The 18716-nt window shown below is 42.1% G+C and overlaps 1 protein-coding gene across 10 annotated transcripts in view; it reads left to right on the top strand.

Moving 5' to 3' along the window:
• sif (still life) overlaps positions 1-18716 on the top strand; it is a 1536257-nt gene that overhangs the window by 1420101 nt on the left and 97440 nt on the right. For 7 of the 10 annotated variants that reach the window (XM_071677265.1, XM_071677235.1, XM_071677256.1 and 4 more), the window contains 4 exons: positions 6761-6940; positions 17369-17487; positions 17675-17899; positions 18055-18242. In XM_071677265.1, the coding sequence (XP_071533366.1) occupies positions 6761-6940; positions 17369-17487; positions 17675-17899; positions 18055-18242 (712 nt within the window). The remainder of the gene's footprint in view (positions 1-6760; positions 6941-17368; positions 17488-17674; positions 17900-18054; positions 18243-18716) is intronic. The other 3 variants (XM_071677222.1, XM_071677217.1, XM_071677210.1) reach the window with 3 other exon arrangements.

Here is an 18716-nt window from a genome sequence, read left to right as displayed (position 1 = left end):
AAGAAAGTACCACATTTGTAGTACATTAGTGTACGAAACTAAGAAAGATCCACATGTGTAAAACAGTTTCGAATACCCAAGCAATTGTTCTAATCAACACATTACAAGAATTAATAAGTAGATAAATAGGTACATAATACTAACATACTGAAGCAAAAAAAAAAAAAAAAGGCTGAATAGTTGTGGAAAAGTGTGATCTTCAGTAAATAACATGTTCTATAAACTTCGAAATTTTGTGGCTCTCAGTTTCTGAAGCGAAGCTGCGAGACGCTTGCAATTGCTACTGAAACACTTTTGAGTTGAAGTTGCCCTGGTTGTTACTAAGCAGATGAAACAAAAAGCCGTTAGGAAAGCGGTAAATACGTGGCTGAGTGTTGTCGTTAACAGTATTAAGATGATGTTTCAAGGGCACAGGTTAGGCCAGGGGATAATCTATTTGTGTTTTAAGCAAACAAAAAATTGAGACTGTTTCCTAATCTGCATAGCTTGCCAGATTATCTGGACGTCGTAAAATTTGTCCCCTCCCCACCCCCCAGTCCTTGAGACGAGTTGGTTAACTGTTTGTAAGCGACCGTGACGGTGGGTCATGAGGCCAGAGAACCAGGCTTGAGAGAACTCCCTGTATAGTGCTGCCAACACCAGGCCAGCCCATGTCTTATGGCCGCACATAACGATGTTAGTTTTGCTCGTTCAAGTTCATTACTCTGTAGTGTACAGACATTGAACCTAATTTGCAGTTTGTATGCCAGCAGACTGCGGGAAATTTTCGTGTTAAAGTCATTAGATAACGGAGATAAATTTTGTAGTTTGGTTAAGAACTGCCTTTAATTCAGGTAGAACCACCATTGCCAAAATTATGATAATTCTAAAATGTTTCTGGAATATGCGCAGAGATGTCGAACGGTCGCGTCTCACCTTCCTTAATGTGCCGTAAACGTTTCCTCGCGTAGGTTTGGAACATTACTTTTGTTACGAAGTTTAAAGAACTAATTTCTTAAAAAAAAAAAAATTGATTGGTGTATTGGCATCAGTGGGCGGCTGTGACATAAAGCTGTGTTGGTTCGTGAAGATGGGAGGGGCCACCATTTGGTTCCCTAATGCCATGTTCCTGATAACAGGTCAACTTTATGAGGTATTCCTTCACCTCTCCCCAGTCCTGTGTGTGCCTTTCCAGGTTCCCTACCTTCCCACGGGACTACTTCTGAGTTCACCTTTATTAACCTCGTACGCCCTTCACCTCCCTTATCCCAGAGAGTCAATCATCTGAGTTAAACAGACTCTTCCCTGGGATGTGTTCCCTCTCGAACCTTTCCTGGGACCCATCCATACCTCCACTACCTTCCCCGACTCTGAACATTTTCTAGTAAGATCCTCGTCTAGGCTTCCTCCTGTGGATCCCCACGCACTCAGCACACCGAGTCTCCTCCCTCCAGCGTTTAACCCACCCAGAGACCCCCCGGCCCAACCCCGTAATCCTCTTACTCTTGCATTGTTTTGACTCCATCTCCCCCAAGATCCCATCTTCTTAAGCCCCGTCGTTCTTACACAATTTATTCTCCCTCCACTGCCACCCCCTAGCTACACACACACACACACACACACACACACACACACACCCAGTGTATCAGCCTTCCTACACCCTCACCAGGCCGTCTTCTTTCCCACAGCGGTATTAGTCCCACTTCTCAAGATCTACCCGCATCATCGACCCGGCCTACACACACACACACACACACACACACACACACTTCAGAATGCTCGGTGAGACAGGTGTGGAGCGTTGCTCACCCAGGTGGTTAGCACCGTAAGTTCGGTTCCTGCTGGTGAGTTCTGTTGTTGCTTCAGCTGAGGTGAATGAGCAGTGTTAGCGACCCAAGTCCGTTTCATGAAACAAAGCGAAATTTCGGTGTTATTTTGGATGTGTAGCCAGTTGGATATGCATTGATTGGTTCACACTTTATGTAAATGTTTGATGTCGTAAATGTTTTATGTTTTAGGACGAGCCGTTTATAGAGCTGTTTGCTTAATTGATAGGGAAGAAAGTGTTGGATGTAGCTCGTTAGTTAGTTTGACTTCTTCCGTTAGGGTGACAGGTTGAGGCATGAGCTCGTCATCAGGTGTGTGTGTGTGTGTGTGTGTGTGTGTGTGTGTTTGGGGGAGGGGGGAGGGGCTGACCGTATCTTGGCTCTACCGGTGTCATCGATGTCACCTTCAGGCACCGTGTCGTCGTGTGGCTGACCCTGAACCTCTTGCATGTCTGCCGTCCCTCCTGTTTAACTCATCCCCCATCCCTCCATCCTCCTCCTGCCCTCCCACGATCTCTTACACCTCCCCCACCAACCCTCTCCCACGTTTTAACATAGCTTCCCCGAGCCTCCAATGTTCGCCCTACATTGTGTGTTCTCTTAACCCTGTCAGCGCTTAATCTTCCCATTTTTATGTTTTTCACCCTTTCCCTACTCCCCTTCCCCCACTATTCCCAAGTCTCGTCTCTCCCCCTCCCACCTGTGAACGTAATCAGTAAATTATCTTTTTCTTGTTTATTTTCTCTATTCTTGCGTTTTTGCGGGGTAAGTTTATGATGTTAATATATTGTTGTGCACAGTGAAAATAGTATTTGGCAACATGTTCATTAGAGTCTGCCAAATTGGCACAGTCAAGCTTTAATTAATCATTTGAAGATAAAAGGAAAAAAATCATTTCAAAAAAGATACAACAAGCGAGTCATTATATACGTAACGTGTCGTAAGGTACAGGTGGTGGGTGAAGAATGTGGAGTAGCTGGTACCCTTCAGTACCCAGGGTCGTGACATTACCGTGTTATGTTAACATTGTTGCTCGCGGCAGACTCCACCGGAAGGATTTAAACTCGTGAGCATTCCTGCTTCGTCAGGTCGGTGTAAGTCTGTAAGGTAACTGTAGAATTAAGAGATAATCTAGTCGCACATTAGAATACGAAAGTCTTCTGATTATCCATCCTTATCAATCATACATTATGGCACAGTTATTTAGCTGTAAATATTGTTAAGTTGCTACTTAGCTGTTGCCATACGCAGATCTTGTAGTATTTCACTACAGACAAGTAACGAACTTACACGTAGGTTTGGTATTAAGATAACCCCCTTTTCCCTTCGTACCCTCTACCCACACCCCTGCCTTGCCCTCCCTCCTGACTGCCACTATCCCCGAGAGCGCCGGCCCTCCCCGGTCCTTGTGCTTGATGTGATCAACCAGTCTTCCTTACGCTCAGCGTAGTGCTGATTCCTTCACGCTGCCCCTCGCTCCCACGCCATTCAGATAACTTTGTTTTCTTTCGTTTGTGTATAGTCTTCACTCCTGTTACGCTTCTCTTCCCCACACCTGCCCTGTTCAGATGTCTTTCCTCAGTTTTTTATGGCTTATATTTTGTTACTTTCAAAATTTTAAAGGCTGTCATCATCATTTTTCTCACATTCCTTTCTTCCCCGTTACTTGCCCGTCCCTTCCTTCATTCCCAAGGGGACGTGAAGTGGAAAGCGTTACTTCAGCACTAGCTCCTCTCCCATTTCCTTCACATGGCGTTAGGAAGTCACATTAGCGCCTTCATGACGGCCGCTCGAACACATGTCACACCTGGACCACGAAAGTTTGCTACCTGGTTACAGTTGGCATCTGGGTCGCTCATAGTGGTCGCTTAGACGTAATCTGGTGTGTGTGTGTGTGTGTGTGTGTGTGTGAGTCGAAGGCCTCATCACGGACTGGAGTCTTCATCGGGGACAGGCCGTAAATGAAACAAAATAACTAGTGGTTGAGACGTAAGGAGAAAACAAAGAAAAATAGTGCAACACATGGTGAGGTTAATGGCAGGGGCATACAGGCAAGTAGTCCTTTGGAGCAGAAGCCGTTGTCATATCTATGAAAGTGGAGAAAGAAACCCAACATTGTGGCGTATGACAGATGGGTCAACTTTTGAGGTTAGGTTAGGAGGGTTAATAAATCGGATAAGGTAGGGGGTCTAGAGCTTGAGCCGCCTCAAATGTTAGAGCATTACTCCAAAGACAAAATAGTCCTTTAAATGAAGCAGGTGTCGAAAGAGAAGAATCTTCGGTATCTGAAAAGGACTCCCAGTTTCCTAGAAGCAGAATTATTACCTACAAAAAGTACACAGTGAAGAAGGCACAAAAAAGTCTGTTGGGTCGTAACGAGTTTACCTTCTTCCTCATCATCATGAATTCCAGATGACTCGATTTACTTTGAAGATTCTGTTCCTCAGCACTTTGACTTCACCATTTTTTAGTATTATTTGAATATATATATATATATATATATATGTTTATACACTGGAAATCTCTACCATTCTAGGCTTGTGCCTTGACTTTAGCAGTATATCTGACTTAAGAGGCCGTGTTTTATCATCACTTATGAGACTTACGACTCCAGTTTTGTCTTTATGTATTTCCTATCAGGCCTGACCTTAGTATGGTCACCAGTATCTGTGATTGGTGCCTTTGTTGAAAAAAAAAATGCCAAAGTCGTTTTTCAAAGTAGACTAAACAAAGCAGATAAGTGTAACAGCGTTATAGTAAACTCTGCAGATCAACTCAGTACTATAGTAAGTTCTTCATATAAACTCAGCATTACAGGAATCTCTACTCTACAAGTAAACTTAACATTATCGTAAGCTGTATAAGTAAGGCTACATTACAGCATGTATCTACTGTGTGTCCCTTGATTAAACCCAACGTCACTGTAAAACGTAGAAGCAAATCCATCATCATAGGAAATTCTTCAAGTAATCCCAGCGTTACAAAATAAGCTGTACAAGTAACTCGCCTTCATAATTTCACCGTGGGATGAGGCCCATCACCGCAGGTCAAGGGTGAGGACGACGAGCGTCAGGTGTTGCCTCAACCAACTGACGCCTGGAGCATATGGTGTGTGAAGGCCTGAGGTGGGGGAGGGAGGGAAAGACTTTGATCCCGTTTGTGTAGCTTAGATAGGATGGGAGGCGGCGGCAGGGGGAGGGGAAAGGACTGAAACTCTAGAGTGACAGGTTAGTGAAATGGTAATGATGGTAGAATCTGCGAGTGTGTACTGATCTTGTTGGCCTGTAGCAACTGCATAATGGCCTGGCTGGTGGTGAGTGATGGATGTAACGAGGCTCAAAACAATTGGTACATTGGAGGCGGACTTGTGCAGGAAATATTGGAGGGGGTCATAATGCTCGGAGGGAATTGTATGCGTGCTAATGATGGGTAGTGACACTGGACGAGTGTAGTACTGTAGGTGGAGGTACTTGATGAGGTTGATTATCGAAGAACGTTGTGATACGCATGCAGTGGCTGGCTGTTAAGACCTTTTTATTGGCTTTGAAGACTTTTTAGTTGGTTACTTGTCCTGAAGACTATGTTAATGTGACTTAACCATATCCAGAGATGGTAAGGAAATATAGGAAAATGTAGAGAAGCATCGCACGTGCGTAATGCAGCAGAATTGATTACTCGGAAGTAAACTCAGTGGGTTGAGGAAGGACATCACACCGGACGGAAATGATGAGGCGGATTTTTGTTACCGCAGTAATCCAGGCAGAACGGAAATAAAGTGAATATCAAGCGAGGTATGCGGTAAGACCACAGTTGTTGACCTTGACAGACTGACAGCCCTCCTCTTGTGGTGGTGTCACGCTGTAGACCACAATAAACACAAAACTCCCCTGAGAGCAATTAGATCAAGATAGAGAAAAAAAAATCACATCAGCCATCAATTTTTTTGTTCTTTCCGTATCATTAGTTTGATAGTTTGATATCCTAATATGAAAATTATATTCTCCCGCCGCATCCGTAGAAAACTCAGCTCTGTCGAGAACATACCCTCTGACTCCCTTCCCTTTTGTGAAGGACAGATATCACAGTTTCTCTTAAGTAATGGCCTCCATCTATCCTAGTTCTGAAGAACATTTAAGTCACAGTTCCCCTTAGAACATGTTCTCATTCCCCTTCTCTTTCCTTTGAGGAACACGCCCCGTCCCCTGAACATAAACCATCCACAAACTAAGAACAAAACACACCTTCCAGTAGCACAACAGGTTGTTAGATTCGCCAGGTCTCAGCCTGACACGGACTCCTGTCTTTAGACAGCCATCTCGTTGAGTGTTGTTTAGGGCAACAGGAAACACGCAAGTGCACTTCACGAAGGGACACGCACTGTGGCTGCCACAACTCGACCAAAGAAACCAACGTGCAAGTCTCCAAAAGGCCACGGCTGAGCCACAAAGGAGACTTATGGATAGTCAGGAATGGTTCGTGATGTCAAGGCCGCATGAGCTAAAGATTTCAGATCAGCTGCAGTATTCCTTTAGCAATGGTGGCCCGCAACATATTGAGTTTCATTGCCTGCTGTGTAGTACCTTACCTTCCTTTACCATACAACGGTGCTGGAGGTTTTTCTGTAGCTCGGTATGGGACCAACCTGCACTGATGTTCATTTTCAGACTCCCTATTTAAGCAGATTATATGACAGTAGACAGATCCTCTCTCCTCAGTATTATGAACCAGATGATGTTCAGTTCCTTCCACTACTTACTGTTTCAGTCATTTTACATGTCTGGTTGATTCATCGGGTAGACTTAATGTCTCCATTCACATTTGTGTAAGGTTAGAGAAATTCATATCAGGTAGTGTAATGTAGTACTGCAAAAGGAATCGGTAAAGTAATCTTCTGCTGAGTTGATATGATATTTTACAAGTGAACTTATCTGACATTAATTCCTTCTTACTCACAGGTGAGGGCAACCAAGCGCTGCAGGAGTTCTTGGCATCCCGCAACCCTCGCCAGCAGCACTCAGCCACGCTCGAGTCCTACTTGATCAAGCCCATCCAGCGAATCCTCAAGTACCCATTACTTCTGCAGCAGCTCAAAGCTCTCACTACTCCAGGCTCCGATGAGCACAGACACCTTGTGGGTATGTATACCTCTTCCTTCTGTGCCCTGTTGATGATGGGCCCGCCTCCGTCTGCCAGGGCCCCTTAGGTTGGGTAAAAGATCTTAGGTTAACAATACCTGTACATGTTTTCTGTTAGGTCCAAGCTTTGACCCTTAGGGTGCTTGCTTTGCTTTTAGAAGACAATTACTTGTAATACATAGCAATCATAAAGCTACCTTCTGTGGGACTCCTCCCTCCCACCAGTAGTATTTGAAGCTTGTGTTTCAGTTTGTAGAGAGGGACTTGGATATATATTTTTAGTTATGCATGAAGAAATGTATTCGTTTGTTAGCAACTTTTTATATTTAGTCTAATTCCATTGTTAAGAAACTTGGAGGGGGGAAATGGAAGAAGGAATTAGCAGGAAAAGTGAGGGAGAAGTAAATGGATAAAGGAAAGAGAGAAAATGAGGGAATTAGGTTGAGGTAGACGGTGTGAGGGTAACAGGTTAGGGAAAGGGCACTGATAATGCATAGGAAGAGGAAGGAAAGGACAGTGATAATGCATAGGAAGAGAGAGAGAGAGAGAGTATGTACTTATGATGAGAGTTTGCCATGATGGCAGAGCTAGTTCAAAGTGCTTACCTCACATATTGCTTGAAGAATATGACTTCTCAGCTGCCACCTCCAGTACATAAGTATCCATTCTTAGTTCATATGGGACTAAATTTCAGTCAGTTGCCAAGTATCCTTTTAAATTTTTCTCTAGTTGTTCCATACATGTTTATTATTTCTTTGAGAGAGAGAGAGTAGGAAAAGAAGCATATATTGGAGGAAAAGGGCATTGAATGAGATCGCTGACAGAAGGCAGGTGTAGGGGAACAGAGAAGTGAATAAGTAATTAGAGGCAAGTGTGTAGGGGATGGAAAGAAGGGAGCTGAGGGTATGGGGTGGGAGAATTGAGCTAATGGGATGTTACAGCTGTCTGCTCCTTTCCTCTCTCACTTCTGCTCTCCTTCCTTCTTTCCCTTATCCCTCCTTTCATTTCTCATTATCCTGCCCCTTTCCTTCCTCATTCTCCTTTTTCCATTCTGTTATGCACTCTCTGCCACTCTTTCTTCCTTTCTTTTCTTCTCTTTCATCACTTCTCCCCCTTTCCCCACACCTCTAATACCTCTACCCACTCCTCCACATGTTTCCACTCATCTTCTCTCCCCATTCCTCTTGCTCTTCTCTACAATCCCCGGGCCACTTTTGCTCATCTGCCCACCCCTCCCCCTCCCTACTTCATCTCGTCACTCCTCTCTTTCTCTCTACTTTGCTCATTTATCCCTCTCCCCACTCATTCTTTTTATCTCTTCTTCCTCTCCTTCCTCCCTAACTTCTCTCCCATTCCTCCTCTCCTTTCCCTACTTGTTCTCTTCCTTCCGCACTTGTCCCACTTTCCTCCTCTCTCTTCCTCACAGTTCCTGCTGACATTTCCCCACTCTCAAGCCAAATGTTGAGTAGAATGGTATTGAGAAATTTGTGAACAGAGTCAGAAAATTAATGATGAAAATGTTTTATGTATATATAAGAAGTAAAATTGAATACTGCTGTGTTGTACAAATTCAAGTATAGCAGGTAGAAATACACATCATAGAGAGAATACAGAAACATTTTAGTAATATAATCATTGGTCTGGAGCATGTGAACTACTGTGAAAGATTAAAAAACTGGAACTTTGGTTGAGAATGGCAGTAAGAGATGATATATGATAATATATGCCTCGCAACAAATAGAAGACTTGAAGAACAATGTTTTAATCCTGAGAAAAAACTCGGCAAGAAAAATATAGAACTGTTTAGTCGTGTAATTCCTGGAAATATATCTTAAAGATACAAAAGTACATGAATTTATAGCGAAGAACCTGGTCCACTTATTATACTTATTTTAAAAGAGTGAAAGGTGATAACGGGGGTCCATTAGAAGCCAAATTCCAGTGCATCCTGAATTTTTCCAAGAAAACTTAATAAATGAAATACTAGTAAGTGTAATGGAGGCCTGACTTATTCCTTTGAAGCTGGAGGTGTTCATGAAGTAGCAAAGATCTCTCTGAATCAAAGGGAAACAGCTCCAGGGTCACTTAGAGCCACTTGAATAATTTCCTGGTCAGAAATGAGATTTCTGTGTCGTTCAAGTTATCAATCATTTTCAGCTTTTCAGCAGTGCTGGGGTGTTTTGTAGATCTTAGCGCATTTCAAGAATTCCAAAAATAGCCACTGTAAACTCAAAGCCAGCCTGGATGATTAGGAAAATGAAACAGTTGATTTGCCAAATGATAAAGATATACAAAAATTCAAGTTGATGATGGAAAACATTGTCATGCACTTGTGAAAATACAAAGGAAGTGTAAAAAGTCATCAGAGAAAGTAAACACAAGCATAGAAAATATTTCCACGAATATTGACATAACCCCAGGGAGTTCTTCAAATATGTTGGACAGAGATAGAATGTAATAGACACAATAGGACCAATGACTAATCATAGGAATGTAACTGATGATAAAGACTTCATACTAAATGCATCCTTCAGTTCTCTCCATACGTTTGAAGAAGGTTCATGCTTAGCTCAACCACAAATAATATTTCAATGGTCCAATGACAAATAATTAAAAGAAACTGAAATTAAGAGTAATGAAGCTCTATGATACTTAGACTGATTAAACCGAAGCAGATTGATAGGACCTGAAGTAAGATTATTAGTGAGAGAGAAGAGAGAGGCATTTGGACGATTTTTGCAGGGAATTAATGCAATTGACTGGGAGATGTATAAAAGAAATAGGCAGGAGGTCAAGAGAAGGGTGCTAGAGGTGAAACAGAGGGCAAATGAGAGTTGGGGTGAGAGAGTATCATTAAATTTTAGGGAGAATAAAAAGATGTTCTGGAAGGAGATAAATAAAGTGCGTAAGACAAGGGAGCAAATGGGAACTTCAGTGAAGCCCATGCCTCGCAAACATATAACATTGTTGGAACCACTATTCCTTCAAAAATACCCATTTCTGCTTTCTAAGATAATGTTCTCGACTTCCACACATTTTCAACGCTCCCAGAACTTTGGCGCCCTCCCCCACCCTATGATTCACTTCCGCTTCCATGGTTCCATCCGCTGGTTAAATCCAATCCCAGATATCTAAAACACTTCACTTCCTCCAGTTTGTCTCCATTCAAACTTACCTCCCAATTGATTTGTCCCTCAACCATACTGTACCTAATAACCTTGCTCTTATTCACATTTACTCTCAGCTTTCTTCTTTCACACACTTTACCAAACTCAAGTCACCAGATTCTGCAGTTTCTCACACGAATCAGCCACCAGCGCTGTATCATCAGCGAACAACAACTTACTCGCTTCCCAAGCTCTCTCATCCAGAACAGACTGCATACTTGCCCCTCTTTCCAAAACTCTTGCATTCACCTCCCTAACAACCCCATCCATAAACAAATTAAACAACCATGGAGACATCACACACCCCTGCCGCAAACTAACATTATATTCACTGAGAACCAATCACTTTCCTCTCTTCCTACTTGTACACATGCCTCACATCCTCGATAAAAACTTTTCACTGCTTCTAACAACTTGCCTCCCACACCATATATTCTTGATACCTTCCACAGGGCACCTCTATCAACTCTATCATATGCCTTCTCCAGATCCATAAATGCTACATAAAAATCCATTTGCTTTTCTAAGTATTTCTCACATACATTCTTCGAAGCTGACACCTGATCCACACATCCTCTACCACTTCTGAAACCACACTGCTCTTCCCCAATCTGATGCTCTGTACATACTTTCACCCTGTCAATCAATACCATCCCATATAATTTCCCAGGAATACTCAACAAACTTATACCTCTGTAATTTGAGCACTCACTTTTATCCCCTTTGCCTTTGTACAATGGCACTATGCAAGCATTCCGCCAATCCTCAGGCACCTCACCATGAGTCATACATACATTAAATATCCTCACCAACCAGTCAACAACACAGTCACCCCTTTTTTGATAAATTCCACTGCACTACCATCCCAATCCGCCGCCTTGCTGGCTTTCATCTTCCGCTAAGCTTTCACTACCTCCTTTTTGTTTACCAAATCATTCTTCCTGACCCTCTCACTTCGTACACCACCTCGACCAAAACACCCTATATCTGCCACTCTTATCTAACACATTTATCAAACCATCAAAATACTCACTCCATCTCCTTCTCACATCTCTGGTACTTGTTATTATCCCTCCATTAGCCCCCTTCACCAATGTTCATACATATATGAACATACATGTACACCCAATAAAAAATTATTTGGCACTCTTATGGTGTGATACAGTATGACACAACACATGAGAATTTTTGAAAAAGCTCTTGGGGTTCGGTGCATAGTTGGTATCCCAGAGTTGCCAGCTGCAAATTGTGCTTCATGAACCAGATTATGCTTCACGATACAATGAACCACAACAGCAATATGTATTCTTGCTACCAACAGAGTTGCAGTCACAGAATATTAGATATACTATAAAGGTTGACCGGTCATATGCCAGGCTGGTCAAATTCTCGATAGGCAAGATAAACACGTTTAACGGAAGTTATTTCACTTTATATTCTACTAGTAGTTACTGTAAAAACCCCGTTGGTTGACACAGTTTAACGTATGTTGCATGATTTGCATCTTATCTGACACAGCTTTGATTTGAAATAACATTACAATTCCTCCTGTGTGCTCCAAAGCTCAACTCGGTACAGGTTGAACCCATGCCATTTCCACCATATTTGATACACTGTATTCAGATAACGTACCTCCTGTGGTATTAGTCATTGCTGACACTGACATTGTTTTTCGTGAATTTCCCGACCAGTCATATCCTCAAAGACCTACTAATTCTATCGTGTTTGGCATACTTAAGAAATATCATACCCTGTTTCTTGAATCTTCCCAGCTTCATGATTTTGCTTCACTTTATATCACTATTACGATACACAAATATTCTGAGCTCTTTATGCATGTTTGTTATTATCGGATGTTTACATACTTTCCATCATCTTTACTTTGCAATGATGTTGGTTTATGACGTATCTCATGATGCAAGGAATAACTAAATGGCACCATGATTCGTTAGTTGCCATGCACACATTAGTACAGATTGTGGATTTGTTATATTACAGAGCGTAATGCTATGCCATATAGAGGTTTTTGTTCTAATACTTTATGTATTCCCCTTTATTTACTGTTAAATACAACACGTGACTACAGAAAATATCATATTGCTTTCACACACACAGACAAGTGTACTAACTACACCAGTGATCAATGCGGGACATATCATAGCCATGGGTGTCAAATGATTTTTTTAAGAGGGTGTACACGCGCACACATACACACACGAGTCAGTTGTTGTTCACTGATGATACAGCGCTGGTTGCTGATTCATGTGAGAAACTGCAGAAGCTGTTGACTGAGTTTGGTAAAGTGTATGAAAGAAGAAAGTTAAGAGTAAATGTGAATAAGAGCAAGGTTATTAGGTACAGTAGGGTTGAGGGTCAAGTCAATTGGAAGGTAAGTTTGAATGGAGAAAAACTGGAGGAAGTAAAGTGCTTTAGATATCTGGGAGTGGATCTGGCAGCAGATGGAACCATGGAAGCGGAAGTGAATCATAGGGTGGGGGATGGGGCGAAAATCCTGGGAGCCTTGAAGAATGTTTGGAAGTCGAGAACATTATCTCGGAAAGCAAAAATGGGTATGTTTGAAGGAATAGTGGTTCCAACAATGTTGCATGGTTGCGAGGCGTGAGCTATGGATAGAGTTGTGCACAGGAGGGTGGATGTGCTGGAAATGAGATGTTTGAGGAGAATATGTGGTGTGAGATGGTTTGATCGAGTAAGTAATGTAAGGGTAAGAGAGATGTGTGGAAATAAAAAGAGTGTGGTTGAGAGAGCAGAAGAGGGTGTTTTGAAATGGTTTGGGCACATGGAGAGAATGAGTGAGGAAAGGTTGACCAAGAGGATATATGTGTTGGAGGTGGAGGGAACGAAGAGAAGTGGGAGACCAAATTGTAGGTGGAAAGATGGAGTGAAAAAGATTTTGAGTGATCAGGGCCTGAACATGCAGGAGGGTGAAAGGCGGGCAAGGAATAGAGTGAATTGGATCGACGTGGTATACCAGGGTCAACATGCTGTCAATAGATTGAATTAGGGCATGTGAAGCGTCTGGGGTAAACCATGGAAAGTTGTGTGGGGCCTGGATGTGGAAAGGGAGCTGTGGTTTCGGGCATTATTACATGACAGCTAGAGACTGAGTGTGAACGAATGGGGCCTTTGTTGTCTTTTCCTAGCACTACCTCACTCACATGAGGGGGGAGGGGGATGTTATTCCATTTGTGGCGAGGTGGCGATGGGAATAAATAAGGGCAGACAGTATGAATTATGTACATGTGTATATATGTATATGTCTGTGTGTGTATATACATGTGTACATTGAGATGTATAGGTATGTATATTTGCGTGTGTGGACTTGTATGTATATACATGTGTATGGGGGTGAGTTGGGCCATTTCTTTCGTTTGTTTCCTTGCGCTACCTCGCAAATGCGGGAGACAGCGACAAAGCAAAAAATAAAGATATATATATATATATATATATATATATATATATATATATATATATATATATATATATATATATATATATATATATATACATACATATTCATACTTGTTTTGCTGTCATCCATTCCCGACACCACCTTGCCCCAAAGGAAACAGCATAGATGCGTAAAAAAAATATGTGAATACATTCTTTTGTTCTTTTCACTCATGATTGCCGCCCCCTGCGTCAGCAAGGTAGCACCAGGAAACAGACAAAGAAAGGCTACATTAAGTCGCATCCATACTCAAGCTGTCATATGTGATACACCGAAACCAAAAAGCAGCTCCCTATCCACACCCAGGTCCCACGAATCTTTCCGTAATTTACCACAGATGTTCCACATGCCCTAGTTCAGTCCTTTGATGCCACATTGACTCCAGTATACCACATTATTCCAGTTCACTCTATTCTATGTACATCTTTCACCCTCCTGCAGGGTCAGGCCCAGATCACTCAGAATCTTTCTCACTTCCATTTCCAGTTTGGTCTGCCTGTTCTCCTTGTTCCCTCCACTTGTGACTATATATATATATATACTTTGTCATCCTTTCCTCTTTCATTCTCTCTGTATGTCCAAACCATTTGAACACACCTTCTTCTGCCCTCTCAACTATACTCTTTTTATCAGTATATATCTCTCCCTTCATTAGTTAGTCAGCCACCTGACACTATATATTGTCCTCAAACATTTCATTTTCAACACATCCACCCTCCTCCACATAGCCACATCTATTGCCCATCACTCGCATCCATATGATGTTGATGGAACTACTATTCTTTTATTTATTTTTTTTTTTTTTTTTTTTTTTTTTTTTTAATACTTTGTCGCTGTCTCCCGCGTTTGCGAGGTAGCGCAAGGAAACAGACGAAAGAAATGGCCCAACCCCCCCCCCCATACACATGTACATACACACGTCCACACACGCAAATATACATACCTACACAGCTTTCCATGGTTTACCCCAGACGCTTCACATGCCTTGCTTCAATCCACTGACAGCATGTCAACCCCTGTATACCACATGACTCCAATTCACTCTATTTCTTGCCCTCCTTTCACCCTCCTGCATGTTCAGGCCCCGATCACACAAAATCTTTTTCACTCCATCTTTCCACCTCCAATTTGGTCTCCCTCTTCTCCTCGTTCCCTCCACCTCCGACACATATATCCTCTTGGTCAATCTCTCCTCACTCATTCTCTCCATGTGCCCAAACCATTTCAAAACACCCTCCTCTGCTCTCTCAACCACGCTCTTTTTATTTCCACACATCTCTCTTACCCTTACGTTACTTACTCGATCAAACCACCTCACACCACACATTGTCCTCAAACATCTCATTTCCAGCACATCCATCCTCCTGCGCACATCTCTATCCATAGCCCACGCCTCGCAACCATACAACATTGTTGGAACCACTATTCCCTCAAACATACCCATTTTTGCTTTCCGAGATAATGTTCTCGACTTCCACACATTTTTCAAGGCTCCCAAAATTTTCGCCCCCCCCCCACCCTATGATCCACTTCCGCTTCCATGGTTCCATCCGCTGACAGATCCACTCCCAGATATCTAAAACACTTCACTTCCTCCAGTTTTTCTCCATTCAAACTCACCTCCCAATTGACTTGACCCTCACCCCTACTGTACCTAATAACCTTGCTCTTATTCACATTTACTCTCAACTTTCTTCTTCCACACACTTTACCAAACTCAGTCACCAGCTTCTGCAGTTTCTCACATGAATCAGCCACCAGCGCTGTATCATCAGCGAACAACAACTGACTCACTTCCCAAGCTCTCTCATCCCCAACAGACTTCATACTTGCCCCTCTTTCCAGGACTCTTGCATTTACCTCCCTTACAACCCCATCCATAAACAAATTAAACAACCATGGAGACATCACACACCCCTGCCACAAACCTACATTCTTTTATACATACCCATTTTTTCCCTCCTGAGTTGGAAGAGTGTTTAAATTGAGGGAGTTGAGATTAATGTGAACAAAGGCATTTATCCCTAGGGATAGGGGCAGAAGGATACTTCCCATGTTTTCCCTGCATGTCTTAGAAGATGACCAAAAGGGATGGGAGTGGGGGGACTGGAAGTCTTCCCCTTCTTGTTTACTTTCCAAAAGAAGGAACAGAGAAGGGGGCCAAGTGAGGATTTTTCCTTCTAAAGCTCAGTCATCTGTTCTTGATGCTGCCTCATTAATGCAGGAAATGGTGAATACGTATGGAGTGGAAAAAGCAAGGGTATCTGGGTTAGCAGGGCTGGGGGGACAGGATAGTTAAGATGTGAGTGTGAATGGAGAAAAATTGGAGGAAGTAAAGTGTTTTAGATATGTGGGAATGGACATGATCCAAGGTTTGCCACCCGAGGTTTGTGTTGCTGCAAGGTACTGACCAAGGTTTGCTATCTCTGGCTTGCGTTGCTACAAGGTATTGACCGAGGTTTGCTATCCCTGGCCTGTGAGGCATAGGGTGGGTGAGGGGACAAAGTTCTGGGAGTACTGAAGAATATGTGGAAAGAGTGACCATTATCTAGGAGGGCAAAAATGGGTATGTTTGAAGGTTTAGTATTCCCAACATTATATGGATGCAAGGCACAGGCAATAAATGAGGATGTGAAGAGGAGTGTGGTCATATTTGAAATGATATGCTTGAGCATCATATGTGGTGTGAGGTGATTTAATCAAGTAAGCAATAAAAGAGTTAGAGAGAGCTGTGGTAATGAAAAGTGTGTAGTTGAGAGACCTGAAGAGGATGTGCTGAAATGGTGTGGACATAAGTGGAAAGAACAAAGCGGAGGGGTAGACCAAGTTGGGGAAGGAAGGATGGAATGAATAAGATTTTGAGAGATTCCAGTGTGAACATGCAGGATGGTGAAAGGCCTTCATTGGACACTGTAAATTGGAGCAGTGTGGTATACAGACGTCAATGTGCTGGTGTCAGACTGAGCCAGGGCATGTGAAGTAGCTGGTATAAACCATAGAAAGGTTTATGGAGCCTGGTTGTGAATAGGGAGCTGTGGTTTCAGTGCATTACACATGACAGAGAATGGGATACAACCGAATGTGGTCTTTCTTAGTGCTACCTCACTGATACAGGAAATGGCAATCAAATATGGAAAAAAAAAAAAGTTCTGTAGTAGAAGTATATTCTGTTTGATAACCACTTTGGTTTTGTCATGCTAAAAGTGACCACATATGTAGCTGTATGTTCAGTATTTTATTTAAGTGTGAATCAGTTTATTATTTGTTACTTTAAGATGGCTTACCCACCATTGCATGTGCAACACTAATGTGTCTGAAATTTTTAATGGTAGTCTAATGAGCCTTTCTTTTCATTGCATTTGTCAAGAGCTTATTTTTTACCTTAGATCCCCACCCCACACTTTTTGTGCTGTAAATAACTTGTATCACTTAATCTGTCCTGCGTGAGATATGAGAACAGCTATCTGGCCTTTTGTATTACTGTAGTGTGACATATATGGATATAGACACTACATCATTCTCATAAATTCCTTTGCTTTTCTATTAATTTGCAGTTATCCATAAATGTCAGCCATATCAAAATAGTTAAGTATTTAAGGTGCCAACTGGCCAGATGCAATTTACCTGCTTTTAGTAAAGTTGGATAATGAATGTTTTTAAGTTTCCCCTCCCCCTTTTTTTTTCTTACCCTTGGTTTTAAAAGTTTTACACCCAGATAATTATGGATTGGCTTATGTGACTTGAGTGTGAGTCACTGGGTCTGATTTTGCATCTTGTTTGTAATAACAGAGGCGCTCAAAGTAATGGAGAAGGTAGCAGAGCATATCAACGAAATGCAACGGATCCATGAGGAATATGGCGCAATATTTGACCATTTATTCCGTCAGCATCAAAAATCCTGCAAACAAGTGAGTTTTCATTGCTCCCTTGTTCGAGGACTGTGTATTGATACATTTGTGTAACATGACATACAATAACCAGTAGATGGATTTTAATGATGAACTCTCCAAGACACCCTTCAATCCTGGAATGCCTTGATTAGGTGATTATAATTAATGGTTCAAAGCAAATTTATATCATTTGTGTTCAATGTAGGAACCTAGGATCTCACGTGATCCGCACCTCCCACAGCCAGTCGACCTGTCTCCTGGGGATCTTCTGTATTATGGAGGAGTTGAGTGGCTTAATATCTCGGACTTCTTAGGAAAAATAAAGAAGGGATTGGAACTCCATGCTATGTGCTTTGTTTTTAAGACAGCTGTTGTCTTCCTCTGTAAAGAGAGACTAAGACAGAAGAAAAAGTTGATGGTTAGTGGTGTAGTAAGTGACTGGTGTTTTGTTCGTTTGTTGTGCTAAGATAATGAAAACAACTCTGACTACACTCTGTGATGATACAACTTTTGCATAAATGAATTATTGATTTTACATAATGTGTGTTGTTATCCAATGTACATTACAATATAATTTGCCCTTAGGGAGCTCCAGGGAAAAACAGTTCATCTGAGGTGGAAATTATTAGGTACCAAGTGTTGATTCCTGTAACAGAAGTTCAGGTCCGTGCTTCATCAATGAAGGACATGGATTCCCACTTTCTGTGGGAACTTATTCACCTGAAGAGCCAGCTTCAGCGACGATCTGAAAAGGTCTACCATTTATCTAATAGGTATGTTGCGCACTTTAACATCTGTTTTGTTTTACCATATGAGAAGCATAGAATAGTTTTGTAGAGTTTAGATGGACATTACTCTCTTAAATCTGTTGAAACTCACTCAAACAATTTCATTTTCAGTTACATCTGCATCTGAGTATCTGGCTATCTGTCTGCCCATCTGTTTATCAATCCATCTACCTATCTCTCCATCTGTCTATCTGTTTGTCTATTTATCTATTTCTCTGATGCCCAGTGTTGCTTCTTAGCCTTTAGTACCTCACCCTTAACAGGGGACTAGCAGAGGGCAACACTAGTGCTGTATATTCAGAGGCTTCCACCTAATGTCCCTCCCAACTACTACTTCAAGATGTTCTTTCCTCATGTTCCAACCTACTTCTACCTAATACTCCCACATAATGTTCCTGTCTAATGTTCCTACCTACTACTACTATCTATTGCTCCTGCCATTTTGATAAAAGGCAGGGC

This window comes from Panulirus ornatus, chromosome 2 (genome assembly GCF_036320965.1).
Source record: "Panulirus ornatus isolate Po-2019 chromosome 2, ASM3632096v1, whole genome shotgun sequence".
Taxonomy (NCBI): Eukaryota; Metazoa; Arthropoda; class Malacostraca; order Decapoda; family Palinuridae; genus Panulirus; species Panulirus ornatus.
This window is presented reverse-complemented; position numbering and strand designations above follow the sequence as displayed.